At 36.7% G+C, this 23,019-nt stretch overlaps 1 protein-coding gene across 1 annotated transcript in view; it reads right to left on the reverse strand.

Annotated features, from left to right (window-relative positions):
- The window catches only part of Tnpo-SR (transportin 3), a 118,463-nt gene that overhangs the window by 21,987 nt on the left and 73,457 nt on the right, over positions 1-23,019 (reverse strand). The window contains exons 12-14 of the mRNA XM_089108080.1: positions 20,692-20,832; positions 19,011-19,222; positions 2,621-2,774 (exon numbers count right to left, since the gene is read on the reverse strand). Of these exons, the coding sequence (XP_088964206.1) occupies positions 2,621-2,774; positions 19,011-19,222; positions 20,692-20,832 (507 nt within the window). The remainder of the gene's footprint in view (positions 1-2,620; positions 2,775-19,010; positions 19,223-20,691; positions 20,833-23,019) is intronic.

A 23,019-nucleotide genomic window follows, 5' to 3' on the forward strand; every position in this document is an offset into this window, starting at 1 on the left:
TTTTACCGAATTAATACGCACTTTAATACATTTGTCATTGAACGACGAACCGAACCTTATTATTGTGTGTCACAAACTAGGATGCTATTGTGTCTGTATACAAAATGATATTATTAAATTATAAGCCAATGCTGACAAGTGGCTCTTAGGTTTTAACTTTTCAAGTGTTGTGTTATTCATTTTCGATCTAAAATCCCATTTTCGGTTCTTCGTTACTGCTTCCAGAACAAACTAAGATTCCTGTATAATACGTAGAGGAAGAAAAGGATTATGGAGCGATTATTGACAATTGGCTAAAGTTCCACGAGATAGCTACAGTTGGAGCTGGGGACGCTTTAAATAGAATCAATAAAAACCAATCTCCTTCTATCTTTATTAGGCTCAAGCAGTTGTACGACCACATCTGGACATTTGAACCTGGCTTTACAGTACTTTTTATTCTGATTAAACCAAATGACAAGAAAATATTCAAAGATATGCAACATTTGTCATACAAAAGAAGACTTTCTTCCCATAGACGAACATCATTGATCTACAGACGTAGGCGCAATGACCCCTAGGAAGGTAAGGTATTTTGAAGTTGTACAATATGTTGTAGGTCTACCTTATACTTATGATTATTACTGCACTATCTGTGAGCAACGCTAGGTCTTTTCTAATTTTAGTTCACTCACAAATTATGAAGGGCTTGTTTAGTGGAAAAAAGATTTATTTCTCCATTTGTGAATAAACAATTAAGAAAATCAACACCCAAAATTAAATTTGATACTCTTCTATTTTTCTAATCATTTATGTTAAGAAATTCTGTTACACTAATAAACAAGTTTTATAAAGCATACTTAGGTGTTGTCCAATATAAGTAAAATTTAACTGAACTGCAAGGATAAAAAACAAAAAGGTAAAGGCTTGTACCTAAGTTATGCCCTAATGTTATGTACCTAATGGTATGTTAAATGTTATGTAAATAAATGTTATGTACCTAATGGATATAAAAAATTTATGCTTTTTTTATTTTTTATTGTGTAACTCCCCCCCCCCAAAAAAAATCTTTGAGTAAAACTTCCACTCCCAAAAAAACCCTGGATACGTCCTTGATCTCAATGAACCAGAAAATTTTTGTTATTTTAAAATGAAGTCTTTTATGTTATGGAGGCTCCTGATCATGGTGTTCAGAAGTCTTCATTTTAACATAACATACATTTTCTGGTTCATTGAGATCAAGGATGTACCTATAATTTTTTTTTTTGGGGGGGGGGGGGTTGTGGAAGGTTTACTCAAAGATATTTTGGGGGGGGGGATTACACAAAAAAAAATCAAAAACGCATAATTTTTTTTTATATCCATTTTTGTCATATTTTTACAAGTCATACAAACATTTTTTTTGGGGGGGGGAGGGGGGGTAGGGTCAACTACCCTATTTGGTATCAAATATCTTAGTTGATAATTTCTGTCGCAGAAGGAAACCGTAAAATTTTGAGTAAGCCAGACACTGGAAATTTTAATATAAGAGACTTTACGGAAGTGGACAAGTTGTAGTGCGACCATTAAGGTTTTAAAAAGAGCTTTTTTTTTGTCTTCAAAAAGAATTTAAGAAGGTAAGACACCCGAGGACCTAACTTAAACTTCTAAATAAAATCAGTATTTAGATAAAGAAACACAAAATAATATTTAATTGAGCAGTCCAATATAGAACGCTTCTCTTAAGGTGAAGCCTAATCAATCGAACCAACCAAACTCTTCGTTAAACGGTAATAGAAAGAACAGGCGATTGAAATGAAGTTGGAGCAGGAAAAAGTGTGCTTAGGAGAACTATTCTCAGATTGCTGCCAACTAGGAGGACTTTACCCTTAAAAAAAAAAAAAAAAAAAAAAAAAAAAAAAAAAAAAAAAAAAAAAACATATCCTTAATTCCGTTCGCATTGCCATAAAATAAAATCCAAATTCCTGTGGAATAATGAGCGATAAGGCAATAAAAAACGTAAATAAACAGATTAAGAATTCAATTCAAGCGTTAAAATTGACTAAACTAGGCTAAATTCAAAAGTCAGAATCAATACTACAGACAGTCAAAGCTCATAAAGACGGGGGATATGGGTCCCTAGCTATGGAGATTCCTGACATTCTTGGGTAGACATCCCTGGCTATTGTCATATCCAAAGAAATTCATCAATAACATTAGAACTCCTCAAAAATATGCTGTTTTAGAAATATAACACCCAAGGCAGTGAAGCGTTTCCTTATCTATTCTCGTGTCAATTGTTTTGGTTCTCTTCGGCCGCAGTGTAAAATAACAAAAATTTACAGTATTTAAACGACTACTCCTTGTGACAGGCCCGTATCCAGGGGGGGGGGGTAACCGGTTTGAACCCCCCCCAAAAAAAAATTTTTTTTTGCCTGACTCTTAAAAACGTGATATAAAAAAATTTTTTATGCGTTTTTTTTAGGTTTTTGTGTACCCCCCCCCCCCCAAAAAAAAATGTTTTGAGTAAAACCCCCTCTGAAAAAAAATCGACAATAAAACAGATTTGATCTAATTCAGTTTAATGAAACTGGCGAACATTAGTCAAAAATTTGTATTGTATCCGTGCTACATTTGAAAAAAAAACGAGAAGAAGTCATACCTTTGGTCTGGCACATTGAACAACTTCAGAAATAAATTTCATAACAGAAGAGCAGGCGTCTCGATGGTCTAAAGATGAAGCCATCAGAGAGCATTGAAGGAGATAGGAAAAAAGGGGACTACTTAACAGCTCAGTTGGGTATCTCTGAAGCAACCTGTAAATAAAAACTCGATATTAAATAATATAGTCTTTCAATAGAAACCAAACTAGTAACATGAATATCACGAATAAGTAAATTAGTAATGTTCAATTTGCAGCCTCTATACCGTTGGTTTCCGTATCAATAGTCCCCACTAAATCAAGAGAAAAACTCACAGGATAAATCGTCAAATATCAGTAACTAAATCATTACAAATGTAATCAAAATTGTATCTTTATTTTACATTTTGTTTTTAAAAACCACAAACATCTTTCCTGCTTCTAAGACAAGCTTTATAAAAAGTAAAGAAAATAATATGAGAGTACAAACCACAACGCCTGTAGTTCAAAAACTCACTTAAATCCAAGATCTAAGGCCTTCTGCAAGATCGGTGGCGTAATTTTTTCAAAATCCTGGAAGGGGGGGGGGGCAAAATTGGAGCCAATTTTCCAAAATAAAATGAAAATGACAGCGAAAAATGAAAAATGAGCCATATAGTACCATAAAGGCAGAGATATACTAAAGAAAACTGACCCGTCTCTCTGGATGCTTGAGTTATACAGAATTATTTTAGTTTTGGCTAGATTTTTCAAGAAAATTCAGCTGGAGGGGCAAACTGGGGTCTGGGGGAGAGGGGGGCATACTAAGGTCTGGAGAGGGCAGTTGCCCCCCCGTCCCATAGTAAATTACGCCCCTGTCAAGATTACTTCTTAGTGCCGTTTCAGGACTGGAACGGGCAAAAAAAAACAACAATCTTTTACAAATAAATCAGAAATGAATACTCGGTTAAATTTAGCATTTGATATTTGAATTGCATTAACAAGGGAAAGCATAAGAAGCTTTTCGGCATAGAAAAAATGATCATTTGTTAAGCAATAAAGAATAGATACTTCAAGCAATTATAGTCCGACTAGATTTATTGCAGTTATCATGCGCCAACTTTGTGCGTCGAAGACAGTGAACCTTTTAGGAAAAGGAGATTATTGATTTTATTACAATTTCTGTTTTTCCTAAATACAGCCAGAAATTTAGAATTCTTACAGATATATCAATCTTAGTATTCATTCATTTAGGAACGAAACAGAAAAGGCTCAAAATGCACCTGCTTTTATATTCCTCTTTGTATTAAAATGAGATAACTTAAAAGTAAAAATTTCAAATCTTATTCTAGCAACAGAAAGGATAGCAGCTAGCTGTCTGTTGCCACAACACATTGTTTCTTTGAACGTGAAACGCCTTTTTTTTTATCATCGCGAAATAGCCTTCACAAAAAAGCCCTGATTTTTTTTTACCCTCTCCCGCATTTTAAAGCCTTCTGACCTCTTAGAGGGGGACTCGCCAAACAGTATGGGAAAATGATGAGAAAGGAAGCACAAACGTGTCTGAGAAAAAAGGCCAATAGCAGACACCATCTAACATTACATAGGAAAAACTATTGTGTAAACTTTCTATTTACTTTAGCTTTTTTTCGGACAGAAGATGAAACATCCCCTTTTGTCACAGATTATGTGTATTTGAATACTTCTTTTCTTTTTAACTAAGCTATATTCGGCATACCAACCCAGACCTATCGTAAAACCTCACTGCAGGAGAACAAAAGAATCTCCCTGCTTAAAAAAAAAAAAATCAGTCTAGGCACAAATTAACTTAGATCCTTAAACAAAATTAAATAAAACAAACAAGTTTTTTAACTGAAAGTAAGGAGCGACATTAAAACTTAAAACGAACAAAAATTATTCAGTATATGAAAGGGGCTGTCCTTTCATCAACACCCCGCTCTTTACGCTAAAGTTTTTTATTGTTTTAAAAAGTAGAATTTTGACAAAGAGTCAAACTTTAGCGTAAAGAATGGGGCTTTGAGGAGGGGACAGCCCTTTTCATATACGGGGTAATTTCTCTTCGTTTTAAGTTTTAATGTCACTCCTTACTTTCGGTTAAAAAAACTTGTTTTTTTTTTTTATTTAATTTCTGAACGTTTTTGAATTAATGCAGGTTTTGAATTTGGCTCACCGTACATGAAAAATTAAAACGAATTTTGCATATTAATTTTGCAAAGCACAAACAACACAGCAATTGGTCGATAGTTAGCATTATTTCTGTACTTAAAAATTTCCCTTTATAATTAGTTTTTAACTTACTGAGAAATTCCTAATATACAGAAAGGACTGAAGATAGTGTCGGAGGTAGGACTTATTATACACTTGCAACAAAAAGAATATTAAACCCCTTATTAAATAGACTACCACATGAACTATGTTAAACTTTTTAATCCGTGCTATTTAAAGTTACTTTTTGTTCTATCTTAAGTTTTACTCTGGTGAGAATGGTGTTGTTCATGAGCTGATTATTGCATGTTCCCAGATCATTGTCTGAATTTATCTACAACCGGAATTTAGGAAGAGAGACACACGGCTTCAGCAGAAATTGTAAGAAAATAACCCGCAATTTTTTTTTTTACAGTTTCTTTTAACAGTTGAGTCATTGTAAATTTATCAGGCAGCACACAGAGGCAAAGGTGATATTTGTGGAGAAAAAAAATGTAAAAAAAAACGCTACGATGTCTGGCTCCACACATGGGAAAATCCCCCTCCCCACGGAATTATCCTCTGGACAATTCAATCCTGGCGAAAACTTACCCCGGACAATTACCCTCAGCATATTCACACATAAAATTGAATCGGTAAAGAGAAAGCAAGACCTATAAAGAAATTTCGCATATGAATTCTGCCAAATACCCCCAGTGTAATTTCCCCTGAAAAGTTCACCCCCTGGAGACTTTCCTCTCCATAAATATTTCTCCCCGTGCAAAATCCCCTCAGCAGAAAATCCGTCCTTTCCTTTCCAACCTGAATATGTATGCATACTTCCCAATAACAAGTAGTGAATATAAAAATTGGACAAGTGTTATAAATTAAAGATTTATCCCCAGGGGCTGTGGGGATCACGTTATCTCCAAAGAAATAGTTATTGGGCCTTTCAACTATGCTGAACAAAATAGCTATCTCAAAACTTTGATGAGACGATTTTACAAAAACAAAGTCGCGGGGGAGGGGGCCTATTTGCCCTCCAATTTTTGGTCCCTTAAAAGGGCACTAGAACTTTTTATTTCCGTTAGAATGAGCCCCCTCCCAAAGTTCTAGGTTCATTGGGTCAATACGATCACCACTGAAAAAAACAAAAAAAAAAAAAAAAAAAAAAAAAAAAAAATACACACGCCTCCGTGATCTTTCTTCTGGCAAAAATTACAAAGTTCTACATTTTCGCAGATAGGAGCTTGGAACCTCTACACTAGGGTTCTTTGATACACTAAATCTGATGGTGTGATTTTCATTAAAATTCTATAACTTCTAGGGGGTCTTTCTCCCATTTTTCAAAAATCCGAAAAATTTTTCCAGGGTCGTAGCTTTTGATGGGTAAGACTAAACTTAATGAAACGTACATATTTGGAATCACCATAAAAAGCCAATTCTTTTGACAATTCTATTTGTATTAAAATTCCGTTTTTTAGAGTTTCGGTTAGTATTGGGCCAGGTCACTCCTTACTTACAGTTCGTTACCACGAACTGTTTGATCCAAATTTTGATAAATTCAAGCTTGTTCTGAATTTTTCTAGTTCTACTGGGTAATACCGAGTCGACGGTTGTGCTAGTAATTTTAGTTCCTGTTAAACCCAAGATTATGGTTTATTTTCTTTGTGAAACATACAATTTTTCGACAAGAATACAGCTGTAAACTGCACTAAAAGGACAAGACGTACTTAAATCATTTGGTCCATTAAATTCCGGTCTATCAATTCACCAAGCCAGAACTATGATGTTACTTTTACTTTTTCTTCGATGATGATTCATACTTGCTTATAAAATTGGAAAACTTTCCTTTTTTTAAATGTTTCTGACCACTTTTCAACGTTTTTCTTATATTATGTATATATACATGTATGTAAGAAAAATGTACTTACTTGTACTTGAAGCAGGAAAGGAGGAGAAGTGGGTTGTGTCTACCTTCCACATGAACTTTAATAATTCAAGTATTTTAATAAGATGTTTTAATTCAAGTAAGTTGTTTGAATAAGTTGTATTAATTATATATATATATATATATATATATATATATATATATATATATATATATATATATATATATATATATATATATATATATATATATATATATATATATATATATATATATATATATATATATATATATATATATATATATATATATATATATATATATATGTAAGAAAAATGTACGAGAAGTGGGTTGTGTCTACCTTTCACATGAACTTTAATAATTCAAGTATTTTAATAAGATGTTTTAATTCAAGTAAGTTGTTTGAATAAGTTGTATTAATTATATATATATATATATATATATATATATATATATATATATATATATATATATATATTTATATATATATATATATATATGTATGTAAGAAAAATGTACGAGAAGTGGGTTGTGTCTACCTTTCACATGAACTTTAATAATTCAAGTATTTTAATAAGATGTTTTAATTCAAGTAAGTTATATATATATATATATATATATATATATATATATATATATATATATATATATATATATATATATATATATATATATATATATATATATAAAACACGAAATACAGTTTCAAAACCGTAATCCAGTACACAGATAAAGCTGAAATTTCTGCTATCAAATGATATCAAAATTTTCGTCTTACGTTGAAACATCAAAATTATAGGACTGCACAGAAATTACATACCAAAAACTCGGACAGAGAATATAAACCTTAGCCGCAAGAATTTTCAAACGAATCAGTTTGCCATACTCTTTGGTTTTAGAAGGTCAAACCAATATTCCTGTTAAATATTCCTTACCACAATGTAACTAGGTAACTAGGATAGGCAGCTAGGATAGGCCCATATGTGACTTGGATAGGCAGCGGCCGTCAAGAGAAGAGGAGGAAAGGACTGAAATTAACAACAAAAAATCACCTTTAACATAAAGTTCAGAAAGAGGAAATCCCACAAAAAAACGGAGTAATACAAAACAGTTTAAAAAGTTAAGTTACATGAGTCACTAATAAGGCAGTCATTGGAGAAGGAGGCCATACAGTCAAGAAATGTGGACGGAGAAGCTCGGGTCGTTCACTGACGGTCAAAATAACAATGGTATCGACATTTTGACTGACAAATTCAGACGCTTAGAACTGGACTTTTTAGGAGTTTCAGAAACTCATATCCCAGGGGAAGGAAACACGGAATTAGGTGATATAGAATTCATTTACTTAGGAAGCAAGGATGAAATACATAGACAGGGAGTAGGTTTCTAAGTCCTGTTTAGGTTGGGGAGGTATTAATAATAGAATTCTAATCGTTCACTTTATGATTAGAAGGCGCAGGGCATCAGTCATAGTAGTATATGCCCCTGTCGAACCGTGACGGAGATAGCAGTGACTCAGATGCATTTTACTTACAGGTGCAGGAACAAATAGACAGGGTCCCAGGTAGAAATATGGTGTTTTTACTAGTAGATTCTAACTCCCAGGTCGGTACAAATATGGATAGATGGTATCCTAGCATAGTAGTAGAGGAAAGATACGGAAAAAAATGGCCAAACCTCGGGGAAATTGCAACAGAATTTTTTTTTACACCAAAATGTTCAGAAAAATCAGCTTAATCACACAAAAAAATCCCCCCGAATCCCCCTGCACAAGTATCCCAAATTTGCCCTTGAAGGGGGAAAATGAGGGGGGAAATCGATTTTTGGGGTTATAAATATTTTGGAGTTTGAATAGTTGTTTCCTATCAAATCAAGCATGCTGAATCCAAATATAAATTCAGATTTTAGTTTTCCAGTACCCTAATGCCCATTTCTACCCATAAAGGGCAGAGGGTGGCGGGATAAAACTTGAAATTATGAGGCTGCTGGATTATTTGGTCGTTTCCTATGAAATCAATGGCGGCGAATTCCAAAATGAAGTTAAAAACTTGATTTTACGTGGTCAAGTACCTCATCTTACCTAAAACGGCTGTGAAAGTTGACCAACATGAACTAGTTATTTTAATCACTTATCAGTTGATTCACCATTTCCAATCAAGCTAGGAATGGCACCTTAAAATACGAGTCTCGAACAGTTTAATTTCAAACCAGTATTCCAGAATCCCCTTCCACTCCCCCTCAGTTTGCGGTTTCCATTCCTTAGTGTCATTCTTTATAGTCAGTGGAGACATCTACCATAGTACTTGATAGAAGACTGGCGTGTTCGAGACTATATACAATGTTTGTGCCGTTTTTTTTTTTTTTACTTACGCAAAAAAAAAAACAAAATAAAAAAATGGGATCTGTGATTTTTAATTGAAACACTGCACAATCTCGGCTTCTGCTCTTCGTACTCAGAGGTCAAAAGATTTGAGAGATGTGGAGCAGTATATCAAACGTTGTTGGAAGAGTTTAAAGAGAAAGCACATTTTTTTCAGTATGTAGGAGACAACGTCAATTATGATATTGCTACTATCGACGGCCTGAATACTTTTCATGGAATGGGTCTTATTGAAGTGTCTACACCTGAGTTTCCGGCAACGGAGCTTTCAGCGCCAAGAAAAGAAGTAAGTGGAGATGAGATGAAGTCAATCGGCACCATGCCATTCTACACTTACCAAAAACCCGCCAAGTCACAACCAAGGACTTTTGTTTGCTTGACAAAAAATGGTGACACTTATGACAATGAATGGAGGTTGAAACACTCTGGCGCATCTCTGGCTTTTTCAAAAGCTCATACATGACCTGGTCGGCCTTTATATGGTCAATAAACCAAAAGCTACCTCATCCGGGAAAATCGAATATTCGTTTTTTGCCAAGGATTATCCACAACCCAAGCAATATCTCCTGTGCTTATTCTATACTTATGCATGCTAACGAGCACGCTAATCGAGCTGGAAGAAACTCTAGTCATTATCTTTGACCAACCACTTTACTGGAAGGCGAAGTGTATCGTCGATGCAGAGCCTGCCACAAGTGCTTTAAGAAATGCTATGGATTGATCTCACACATGCATTAGTTTCCTAGGAGCTATTGGCTTCCTTATGGCTGACTCGGGACTTTTGGAAATCCTAAGTCAAGTATATGCGCCTAACACTGGGCGTAGTATGTTACAACGCAAAGCTGTCTCTCTTGCAGTGGGAGGCCATGGTCTGTTGGAGGTAGCCCTTTATGCGAACCTTTTATCATCAGAACTGGGTAACAGAGCGTTTGACGGCAATGACATGCTACCAGAGCAAAACGGCGTACGAGTCTCTTCTTGAAGGAGATGACATCGACAAAATGCAGGTGTCAGAAGCAGCAGAGCTTATCTATGAAATAGTTTAATATGCAAAAGAACGATTATCCGAGTCCAGAACTGCCCGTCTTTGGTTTCAGTATATGGACCTGCTTGGAATCCTGAGAAAGAACCTGAGAGGTGAACGAAGTGGCAACTTTGAGCTTTATCTACAGTCGTTGTTGGAATTGCTTCCTTACTTTGCTGCTTCCAGCCACAATCTTTACAAGAAGTCTACTTGGCTGTTCGTGCAGTCGATGTTTCAGTTGAGAAAAGACAATCCAGGGCAGTACAGAACGTTCATGAATACCTGTTCATCCGAAGAACTGACAACTACTGGGCATCACTTTCTCCTGATTTGGAGATCGAACAGACGTCAATGAGAAGTATGAAAACGAGTGGAGGTCTGACGAGAGATAGAGGCATGACTGAATTACAGCAGACAATTTGGACATCTTCTATGCCTACTTTGGTTCTAGTTAACGAACGCATGCAGAAACTGACTGGCCTCGCGGAGTTGACTATTGAAAATCATGCAGAAGTGATATCTTCGAGGAGAGCTAGAGACATGGCGGACATCGAACAGATAGTTCGACACATTGAGCCCCTAGAACCCTCCAGGCAGGAATCACAGCTGTTGAACGTTATTGGTGTCCGCGCTTCATCATCTGTAAACGCAGACGATGCCAAATCTGGGAGAACGATTTTGAAGGATATGGAAGCGAAAGACATTGACAAATATGTTTTCAGGAGAAAGGAGAAAGCTGTAAATATGGCTGAGAAGTCATCTGTGGTGATAAATAGCGAGAGGGTAATGGTCGACCCTGCTCTAATCTTTCAACGCCTAGCTGCAGTGGCTAGCAACAGTGGTTCTGACTTGAATGAGGTTCTGTTGTTCGAGCTCTGTACTTTTCCACCATCGCTCTTTAGTTCGTTCGAGGTGATGAGGACAGCCGACTAAGCCTCTCTAAAAAATGCACTGATGAAAACTGAGGGACTTAAGGGTCGAATGACATTGCCATCCTCCCAGAGTTTTGGACAGTGGCTGGCTAGTCCATAAAATCCCGTGGACTGCCGTATCCACATATTCTGAGGTGGCAGGATCTTACGTAGATTATGTCACAAGACATTTCGGCCAAGCAGCGGTAGTTTTGACTCTTACACTGATACACCGACGACGAAAAATTGCACACAGCTGAAGAGAACCAAAGGTTTGTCATGTGCAAAGATTGAATTCTCTCCTAACATGAAGATCGTGAAAAGTAAGGAGGAATTTCTGAGAAATCCCAAAATAAAAAACGCTTCACCGACCTACTTACTGAGAGGCTGGCGAACTCAGGATGCAAAGTTCTATATACTCAGGATGATGCCGATGTCTTAGCTATACAAAATTGAATCAGTTGTGCTGATACTTCATGGACCACTTTGATTGGGAATGATACCGACCTATTAGTCCTTCTGCTGTACCACGCCAAGCTTGATGAATGTGATATCTTTATACAGACAGAAAATCATGAAAATAATGGATGAGTGTATGACATAAAAAGGATCAAGAACAAACTTAGGAACCGAAGCAGTTGAAAATCTACTCGTTTGCCACGCAATGTCTCGCTGCTATTCAACATCCAGACTTCACGGTGTAGGGAAACCAGCAGTGGTTTCCTTGTCACTTAAAGATGGTATTTTTCAGAATGCTTGCAAGATCTTCATGACACCAAGATCCAACCACCAGAAGATTGTCGAAGCTGGAGAGAAAGCTTTGCTCCGCATATGCAAAGGGAAAAGCAATGAAAAGACCCTGAAGGACGTCCGGGTGTGACCATTCACAATGTGAGTTGTAAGTGCAAATGCTGTTGTTCGAGCAGAACGGCTTCAACCAACTTTGGCAGTCGCAAAGTATCCCTTTTTCAGGTGCTATTTTCAAATAATGAAGTGGCAAGACACGTCAAATTCGCTAAAGCCCGAATAGTGGGGTTGGCGCCTCTCTTCGTCACAGAAAATGTATCTTCCCATTATGACAGATGCTTCACCAACACCGGAGAGCCTACTGAAGATGGTGTGGTGCCAGTGCACCAGCGGGTGCGAGTCACTCAGATGCAGCTAACGTCGGAACGGTTTGCCCTGCAGCTTTACCTGAGGGGAATGTAAAGGGGCGTTATGCACTAACGCTGCAGTAAGACAGGATGAGGATGATAACGAAGACGAGCAGGAAGAAGAATTAGCTTTAGGTTGTGCTTTAAAATAAATGTTCTTGTGATTAATTTACCTGAGTTCTAAACGTTTTTCTTTTATAACTGATTGATCTGAAGTTTTGATCTCGATTAAAGAAGTGGTTTTTCAAGATATTATACTTAACAACTCCTCATATTACAGGCACCGGAAAGGCGAAAACGAGGTAAATAGTAAAAAAAAACTGATTTTTGACATAATTTTTGGAAATATATTAATTTTTTTGATCTAAAATGATCCTTCAGCCGCCGGACTCTGAACAATACTTATCTGCTTACTTTACCCCCCCCCCCCGTTCCGTGAAGGTGAAAATTGATACTGGGTTACGGAAAACTTGATTTCTGACGTCGGATTCGGATTCTTCATGCTTGATTTGATAGAAAACGACCACTTAAACCCAAAAATACGTCCAAATAGAAATTCTGATTTCCCCCCTTCAAGGGGGATTTTGGGTAATTCTGCAAGAGGGATTCGGGGGGATTTTTTGTGTGTGATTAAGCTAATTTTTCTGAACATTTTGGTGTGAAAAAAAATTCTGTTGCAATTTCCCCGAGGTCAAACCGTATTTTTCCTCCACTAAAGGTAAATTTGGTGTAGGAAAAGATAACAGTAATGGCTACAGACTGCTGCAATTTTGAAAGAATAACGATCTAGTTATAAACAGTATTTGGCCATAAAATAGCCCAAACGTTAACATGGTATTCACGTGATGGTAAGACAGTTAACCTTATTGATTATGTTATTGTAAACCGAAGATTGGTTGAACCAATATAATATACTAGGGTATATAGGAGTGCTGTTATCGATGTTAAAAGTAAAGATCGCCATCTAGTAGTGTCTAGGGTTAATTTAAAGCTGAAATTTCGGAAGGGTAACTACCTTCCGAGAAGCTATGACGTTGGTAGACTCCAGGACGAGAATTTGAGAGAAACTTTCCAGGAACAGTTGAATACTAAACTAAAGAGTTTAAAATTTGACAATGTAGAAGGTGGATGGAATAATTTTATGAAAATAATTTGTGAAGTTGTTGATGGTGTCTTAAGGAAGCAAGTTAGAAATACAGCTAGTAATATTAGTGGAAAGGCTCTATGTTTAATAGAGAGGAGAAGGGACTTGTACAAGATTTATCTGAGTGATAGATAATGTGATAATAAGAGGATGTAAAGAAAGTGGAGAAAGCGTTAAAATATGAACTAAAATGAGGTGTAAAGTGGAGATCATGGATAAAATTGCCGAGGATCTGAAAGATGCTGCTAGACGGCATAATAGTAAAATATTGTACTGGCTTGTTAATAAATTGAGAGGGAATAGTCGACCTGGATTTGTCCCAGTTAAAGATAGGAACGGGGCCACAATTAGTGATAAGGAAAGAGATAAAGAGAGAGATGTGCAGAACATTTTGAGAATGTGATAAACCAGGACAGAGTTACAGGAAAAGATATGGAAAAAAATGAAAAAGTTTGTGACACTTTGGATGTGAAGGAATAATTATTTTTTGAGGAAGAATTATTGTAAGTACTAAAAGGATTAAAAAATAATAAGACCACAGGTGCGGATATTGAGCTAAATGAGTTTCTTAAATATGGTGGCTACGAGGCTAGAAATAAGTTACTGAAGATTATGAATATGATTTTGAAAAAGGAGAAGTACCTAGTGATTTTAGGAAAACCCTAACTAATCCCTGTACAAAAAAGGTGATAAGGATGAATATCGTAATTATAGAGGCATTAGCCTGGTTTCCGTAGATAGCAAACTACTTAGAATGATGATACTTTTTAGACTTAAAGATGCTGTAGACAAATTTTTAAGAGAAGAACAGTGCGGTTTTAGAAAGGATAGAGGATGTGTTGAGAAGTGCCTAAGTTATTAAACATCGTTAGTCCTCAATTTTATACATTATGATCAAGAGTTCGATTCAGTTGATAGAATAACCTTAGCAAAGGTCTTATCCTTGTATGGTATACCAGACCAACACCTTAAAGTGATTAGTGCTATGTACGAGAATAACACTGCTGCAGTTAAGGTAGGAAACAAGGTTAGCATCTGGTTTCATATTAAATCTGGAGTTAAGCTGGGTTGTATATCCCCCTTTATATGGATCATTTTGATGGACTCTGTCTCAAGGAGTACAGGAAAGGCAATGGGAGAACACGGAATCAAATGGGGAAGAAAAACTTTCCTGGACTTAGATTATGCTGATGATTTAAGCATACTAGATGATAGTGTGAGCAAAATGAATAAACTTTCATGGTGCTAGAATATGTTTGAAAATTAACGTTAAGAGTACTAAGTCGCTAAGCCTAGAAATAAGTGAATATGAAAAGGTGACGTTGGGTATCTAAAAGATCGATCAAGGACAGCTTTAATTACCTTGGTAGCAGGGGCAAATCTCCAGCATTTTATCGGGGGGGGGGGGGGCAAGAGGGGTCCATATCTGGATAGTCAAAGGGCATGTGGTGTATAATATTTTTTTATCCACATTATTGGGGGGGGGGCAACTCCCCCCCCCCCCCCATTGCCGCCCCCAAACGACTCCCCTGCTTGGTAGTATTATCAGTAAAGACGTTGGGAGTAATGAAGATGTTAAAAGTAGAATATCCAAAGCTTATGGTCTTTTTTTACAATTGGAAAAAGTTTGGAAGAACAGGAAGATATGTTTGCGAACCAAGATTAGAATATTGGAAGCTACAGTAATGACAGTGGTCAAATATTTTTTCTGAAACATGGGCGCTCCGAAAAGCGGAAGAAGATTTGCTAGATGTTTTCCATAGAAATTGCGTACGGATTGTTTTGGGTACCCGACTGACTGACCATATTTCAAACAGTAGGCTGTGCGGAGAGTGTGGTTCAACACCGCTTTCTAGGGCAATAATGAGAGAAAGGTTAAGATGGCTAGGGCACGTTCTGTGGATGAAGGACAGATTGCCAAAAATTGTCCTTTTCGACCAACCGTTTATGGCTCACCAGAAAGCAGGTCGTCCGTGGATGGGGTGGAGGATATCACAAAGAAAGACTTAAGGGAAATGGGAACTTCATAGGAGGGTGTAAGGAGGGAGGGTTTGAATAGATTGGGATGGAGGAGGAGCATGCGTAGATGTGTTGGCCTCGGGCAGCTTGGTGCTGCGGTGAGTTATCAGTAGTAGTAGTGTTCAGACAAACGAGGGGAAAACAGGAAAAAAAAACGAATCATGGCTTTCCAATTGTTTCCTAAGGAATCATAAACAATTTCACTAACTATTCTAGTTGTTTACTGTCATTGTAGGTTATGTTAAGAATCCCAGAAAAATAATTGATTAGGACTAGTTGGGAACCACAGTAGTTACTAAGGGAAATGAAGTATAATCCCCACTCATTGCTATGGAAACAATCATAAGCAAGCGACAATCTTCAAGTAATGAATATTTCTTTTCTAAGTTTATTGATTTGGTTTCGGAAGTATTTTCAATAGGTTTTGATCATTTGGTTACTTTTTATGTATGATGGATAAAAGAATTATGAGAAAACGAAAACGAGGTTTTTATCTGTTACGTTTAATTTAGAAAATGTATTGGAAACATAAAGGATGAATATACCAGGGATACTGGGCGTAGATTTAAGTATTTATGCTTTTTTTTTTCAGTAGACTGCAGAGACTGAGCCTAAGTGTTTCGCCCCCCCCTCCCGCGGAAAATCCTCCAACGGAAAATTCCACCATGCCCGAAATTGAGCAGCAAAAGAGAAAGTACAAAATAGGTACCTCAAAACGTCGATAAGATATCCTAAGGGGTAACAAAATAACCAGATATCAAAAACAGTTTTAGGACAGGAACTGGTTGGTCTCCAATCACTTTTGACTTATGGAAAAAGGACTAGAACTCTCCAAAATGTCCGTATGTTTCCCAATACCAAATACTAGGCCTATCTGTAGGCAATAGACAAATTACAAAACTTGCGCCCTTCCCTTAGGGCTCTGGGGGATCTTGTCATCCCCACATGCATATTTATTGAACCTTTCAATTATGATGAACCAAATAGCTAGACTGAAAAGAAGTGAATAGAATCTAAAAGTGAATAGGAGTTTCACACTTAGATTTTCACACTAGAACTGAAAAGTGTCTGAATCATCAGATCTCTTTAGTCCTCAGTTTCATAAATTATGAACAGTCATTTGATTGAGTTGATAGAAAGGCTTTATTAAAGGTCCTGTCCTTATATGGCATGCAAGATAAATACACTAATGTGATTGGTACTACATAGGAGAATAATATTGCTGCGGTTAAGGAATGAAGTGAGGTTAGCAGTTGGTTAAGTGTGAAATCAAGAGTTAAAGAGGGTTGTTTTCTAATTCTGTTTACACGGATTATTTCGCTGGACTTCGCCCTAAGGAGCACGGTAAAGGCTATGGTAGGACATGGAATCAACTGGGAAGATAAAGTTCTCCAAGACTTGGATTATCCAGATGATTTGAATGTCAAAGATAAAAAAGTTACCAAAATGAAAGAATTTTGGAAGGTTTTGAGATTTCAGTGCGCGAGAATAGTTCTTAAAACTAACTTCAAGAACGCTACGTCACTTAGGCTAGGAATACATGAGGACGAAAAGGTGAGGTAAGGCAACAATAAACTCGATCTAGTGAATAGCTTCACATACCCGGTTAGTATTATTAGTTAAGATGAAATGCAGAGAAGATGTATAAAGTAGAAAAGCCAAGACACAGGGATATTTTCACAAATGAAGAAAGCTTCTGCGAACTCAGATTAGAATATGAGGACGTCATCGTAATGAAAATGGTCAATTAAGGCTCGGAAGCGCGGGCGCTCCAAAAGGCGAGGAAGAATAATTAAATTTTTTCAAGCGCAATTGTCACAGGGTAGTGTTCAGTACTCGTGACTGATGTTAAGTAGCCACCTTCTAGGATTATAATGCAAAAAAGGTTAAAATGGCTAGGCCATGTTTTACCGATGAAAGATGACAGATTTGTGTTTCTTGGCCACCCGCCTGGGGCCAAACGAAAAGCAGATCTTTCTGAGATTTGTGCTTCTGGACCTTCCACCTTGGGCCAAACAAAAAGCAGGTCTTTTCGAATGGGACGAGAAAAAGTCATAGAGAAGAATTAAAAGTGAATTGAAACTTCACGGGAGGGGATGAAAAATCAAGCTTTGAATAGATTTAGGTGGAGGAGGAGCATGTGTGGTATTTTTAGCCTCAGGCACCCTTGTGCTGCAGTGAGTTTAAGGAGCAGTAGTAGTAGTCGGAGATGAGGTCATTTCTTAGGTTATTTATTACACCGATAAATTTTAGTTTGTATGATGCTGCGATCCTTCATTTGTATGGTATTATGTTTTTACAATTTTGTTTTTCTTGTGTATCTTAGAATTATTTTTGCACTGCAGTGCAGTCTTACCATTAGAGGGGGTAGAGGCAGGGACGTCCCGAGGGTGGGGGGGGGGGGCACGCCGCCCCCTAACTTTGTTGGCATTTGGTAAATAATTTCGCCAAAGGCAACAATTTCGGCAGAAATTTTGCAAAATAAGCTGAAATTTAGCAAAATTCTTGATTTCTGCAGAAAATTTGGCATAAATCAGGTAGCGATTCGGTATAATTACGAAGATCGCCCCCCCCCCCCAATAAAATGAACCTCAGGACGCCCCTGGATAGAGTTGTGATCTTAACACATTTCCAAGCCCAATTTAGGCCGTATGCCAGAAAGTTTTATTCATGTATTCCAAACATTTTCTGAGTTTGTGAAAAGCTGCTCTTCTCAATTTTTGTCTTTTTAAGAGCTTTTTTTAAAACTAAACAATCCTGATATAATGCTGTGCTTAGCGTTGGATATTTACATTCAAGTTTCAAGTCCCTCGACCGTATCCCTGATTGAAACCTTACTTGGATGCGATCCAAAATTATCAAGTGAATAAGATAGATATTAAGGGATTGCATTGACTTTCGTAATATCTTCCTTACCAAAAGCTACAGTTGCTTGAAACATCATTTTTAGACTTAAATGGGAAACATAGGAACCAACTGACCTTATGACTCAAATAAACCTTGTATAACAATGACTTAAGATAACTTACAACCCAAAATCTATGTTGTTAAGATATGAGTAACGACTTCATTGAACTAATGACAACCCGAAACTGGGTTTATTGACCCGCATTTTTGTGACTAAGCCCCACGGTATACAACTATTTTAACTAGTGACATCGAATCCCACCACAGTCACATCAAATCATACCAAAGTTTAGGTTTTCTCTAGTGCCTCTTGTCTTTGAAAAATACAAAAAAGTAGGGACAATTTTCCCCAAGGTCTACAATATCGGAAAAAATAGTTTCTTTTCACAAGTAATAGTAGCCAACTGTCTGACCTGCGTTTTGCAGTAAACAAAAACATACAAAAGGGACCTGCAATAACGAATACATTAACGAAGAACTTAAGAACTACGTTAACACATTAACTTCTCAAATTTGAATTAATTATAGAATATACTTGTTTGAACGTTTCTAGACAATGCTCAAAAAACAAAAACAAGTTTCCAAGTACTCGAGGTTCCATTATGACCAGAGATACGAAACAGAAGTTCAACATTGTTGGGGTTTCCCTCCCCTAATTGTTTACAAAATACAAATCATCTGTTTTTGAGTTCCTTTTTCTAATATCTAAACTGCCAATTTTAAGGTGGTAAGATTTTTGCTAACAAGTATAAATTGGGAAAAGAAGGGTCCCTTGCCTTGTACATAACCTGAATAGGTCATCAACAGTATCGGGATTGTCCCTTAATCCATTTTCTTTTTGGAGTAGGGCATATGCTGGTCCAAGGAATGATTCAAGCATAGTGAGAAAGCCTTGTGCACAACTTTTATCACCGGCATACTCATCCACAAGAATAGAGCCAAGATACAGAAAACACGAATGCTGGTGTCTTGCATACACTTCAGTTATCTGAAAAAAACTCATGATCTTGAATTAAGGTAAGTAGCTTCAGAAATTACACCTGTAATGACAGAAAATTATGAATTCAAACCTTTCGCTTATTTCGTATAGATCATAATATTCCAAAATCAAACATGCGAAATGTTTATTCTAAGTATTACCTGACTTTCAGACAGCTAACCACTTTGCAAACGATTTCATTCCAGTTAATTCAACCCGACGAATCCCAGTCTCGTGCGAATTAAATATTACCAGCCCCCATCTTCAAGATTAGCGTTACAAGTCACATTACACATTCTATATTAAGAAAGAATTCTAAATTTTTTTATTTCTTATTACAAAACTTAATAAAATTATGCTTTCTTCCGATTACCCACTGTAAAAACAGCACTTTATAGTAAAATTATAAACAATAAAAAAGTCATAAACCAGGGTAAGCATATAAAGAAAAAAAAAGAATCAATATGATCAAGAATAATATGGTGACATTTTAGTAATACAGCCATATTTTATAGCAGCTTGTGGTGTCGAAATCTTTTCTCAGCACTCATTTTTGGTTTTGTCATTCAGAACGCTTATTTTTTAACTGAAAGAGTTACATTAAGCTGAATGTATTCAATAGTAAACAAGTGTTGATACTTACTACATAAATGTTAGACTCACTAGATCTTACCTCGGTTTACCTGGATTTTGCGTGCCCATGCTCAACAATTTCAAATAACTGGCAAGAAAACACTACCTTTTTGGCGAAACGTTCACACCTTATAAAACGCTCAAGAAATACCTTTTTTTTGACCGTCCACGCTCAACAATTTTAAATATGTGGCAAGGAAACGCTACCTTTTTTTTTTTTAAAGAGAACACTAAAAAAAAGCTTTTTTCGTAGAATTCTCAACAGTTTCAAGTAATTGGCAACCGGTTTTTCTTTAAAAAGCGAGGGCTGAACGTTCGGTTATTAGAACGCTCAAGGAAAAGCTTTTTTTCTTTGAACGCCCATGTTCAACAATTTTGAATAATTGGTAAGAAAACATTCACTTTTTCTTTAAAAAGGAAAGGCTGAACGTTCATATTTATTAGACCGCCAAAGGAAAAGGCTACTACTGTCTAGCCCCTAACATTCATCTTGAGTGGAAAATAGATCACACCGGTGAAAGTACCTCCACAAAATTACCATACATAGTGTATTTTATATGTAAAAAAAATTACTAGAATTGAGGTAAAAAATAATTGACTTTCCAGAAAGTTAGCTTGACATGAGTCTAGTTTTGAAGAGGTCAATCAAATTTTCTCACGCTGACCATAAGCACCAAATTTGCTAAAACTAAAGCCGAATTAACAATTGGCTTTGGTGAATTTTCCAAGAAAAAAAAGATATTAAAATAAAAGCAATTTATCTGACTAAAATTCTTAACGAAAATTTATACAATAAACTATAATGATTATTCGAAGATATACTTTTGATTTCCAAAAGTTCATACCTCTTTTACAATTGAGCCAATAACAGGAGAAGAGAAACGTCCAAGAGACCTGAGACCAAACCGCAAGCATCTACTCAAACGCTCACATATCCTTTGATTGCTTTCATACCTATGAAGGACTTCTGAAAATATTGGCCAAATCTGGAAGGAATTACAAAGATGTAAAAACAACTAAAAAAAGAAAAACTGTAACGGTTCATTCCAGCGAAATTAGCCACTTAGAGTTTCTGGTCCTTGGAATTATCCTATATGATACTTGGCTATCTCTTTAATAATCAGTTTCATACAGAATCATGATGGGTGTCTCCAGTTTTATTAGTTAGCAAATAGATAAACGAGTCTTTGTCTCATTATCCAAAATAGGTTCCATTTAGCTAGTGACGAATGTTTAGGAATTTGTTTATAGAAAAGAGCAATTAAGGAGTGTTTAGTTTTGTTACTTTAGTCATTTATGCCAAGACGAGTTGGGAATTCCCTGGAGTCAGAAAAAAACATTTCACAAACAGAAAGGTTAAAATTGGAAGATAATGCCCAAGGAAAAATTACAAGCATGCTAGAGCCAAAGGCCGAAGCGAATGAAATGTGACGCCTATATAACAAGCGTGCACGGGCTGAAGGCTCAATCAAGCGGATGCATACGATGGCCCTTTGCTAGCCAAAAGCTCAGGTTTTTGTCTAGCTTACTGTATAAATTTTATCAACAGAACTATGTCAGTAGACATAATATATGCTAGGCCTGTACGTTAAAATTCATTCTGCAGATTATTGGAATTACATATTATATAGATTAGCAATGGAAATATATCAGTATGAACACATGAGTTAGGTACGAACGCTCAAACTTGTTCTGGAGGGATGAGGGGAGGATTTGTAGAAAGCGAACAAATGGTCATACAATTTAAAACACATTCGGAAGTAGAGGGACTTTGCTTGTAGACCCTCACCCCTTCGATATATATCTGACTTTAGAACATAGACCTTAGATCCTTCTCTGCCTCCAGAAGCACATAGGGCATCGACAAGGAGTCTCCAATCTTTACGATATTTTAATGTCGCCAGTACATCTTCCCCACTCGGGTTGCAGAAACTTGTTAAGAAAGCGCACATCTGATTGGTATGTGCGGCGTAGGGTGTTCATGGAACGACCTCTTCTACTCGATCCTGTAGGATGCCAGTGAAAGGTTGACTTGGGAGTTCTATAGTCCCCCCATTCACAAGAGATGACCCTGACACTACAATCGACACTGACGAACGATATTACTAACAAGAGGCTGGTTGGCTATTTTTCGGATCTCTACGTTCTAGACTCGGTCTATCCATTGTCTGTTCAGAATTCTTCGGAGCCATGTATGTTTCAAAGGCCAGGATTCGACGCTCTTGTTCTGCATTAATGTACCGTAATTCGGAAGCGTACGTCCGAATTAACACAACATTACTATTAGGAGTCTAAGTGTGCTACGAAGTGTGAAACCGTTCGATTGCCAGATTCTCTCCACTTGCTTAGCCCATACAGGACGCTACTTCTTTCTGCAATGAGCCATAGTTTAAATTATGCTTCCTAAGAATTCAAATTTGACCACTTGTTCCAACTTGCTTTTACTGCTCTTGATCTGATGTGAGGAGTTTTGAAGTCACCATGCGTTTAGTTTTACTGACTCTAATTTTAAGCCCTATGTGATTCACCTCCGTATTGACTCATCAAGGAGTCATTGGAGGTATTACATGCAATTCTTCAGAGTTGTGACGTCAGCAGCAAAGTCGAGGCCACAAATAATTTCTTCTGTATTCACACCGACACTATGAGCGGTTGTATTTCTCAATATAAAGTCAATTACTATGATGAACAGCAACGGCGATAAGACGCAGCTTTGCTTAAGTTTTGAAAGAACCCTGAAGCGTTGTATTAGACCTTCACGTGTATGAACACAAGCTTTGGGTGTCAGAAGAACAGCGGAAATTATGATGATTATCTTTGATGGCATACCATAATGGGAAAGTAGCTTCCAAAAGCTTTCTCTATTGAGCGAGTCGAATACCTATTCAAAATAAAAGGAATTCATGCAAAGTTTGGACCATAATTCATAGGATCCTTCAGTGAGTACTCGAAGAGTGAAGACAAGGTTAGGTCTGAGGCCATGTTGTTCATCTCTAAGTGCATCATTCAATTTTGACTGGATACGTTTGAGAAAAATGTGTGAAAGTAGCTTTCCAGGTATAGAGTACGCTTATCCCACGCCAATTGTCACATACAGATACATCATCTTTTTGAAAAGTGTTCATCTACGATACGATACGAATTTATTATGTCAAATAACATGAATTAAATGA

This window comes from Artemia sp. Qi Xiang Cuo, chromosome 2 (genome assembly GCF_049724085.1).
Source record: "Artemia sp. Qi Xiang Cuo chromosome 2, ASM4972408v1, whole genome shotgun sequence".
NCBI classification, from domain to species: Eukaryota; Metazoa; Arthropoda; class Branchiopoda; order Anostraca; family Artemiidae; genus Artemia; species Artemia sp. Qi Xiang Cuo.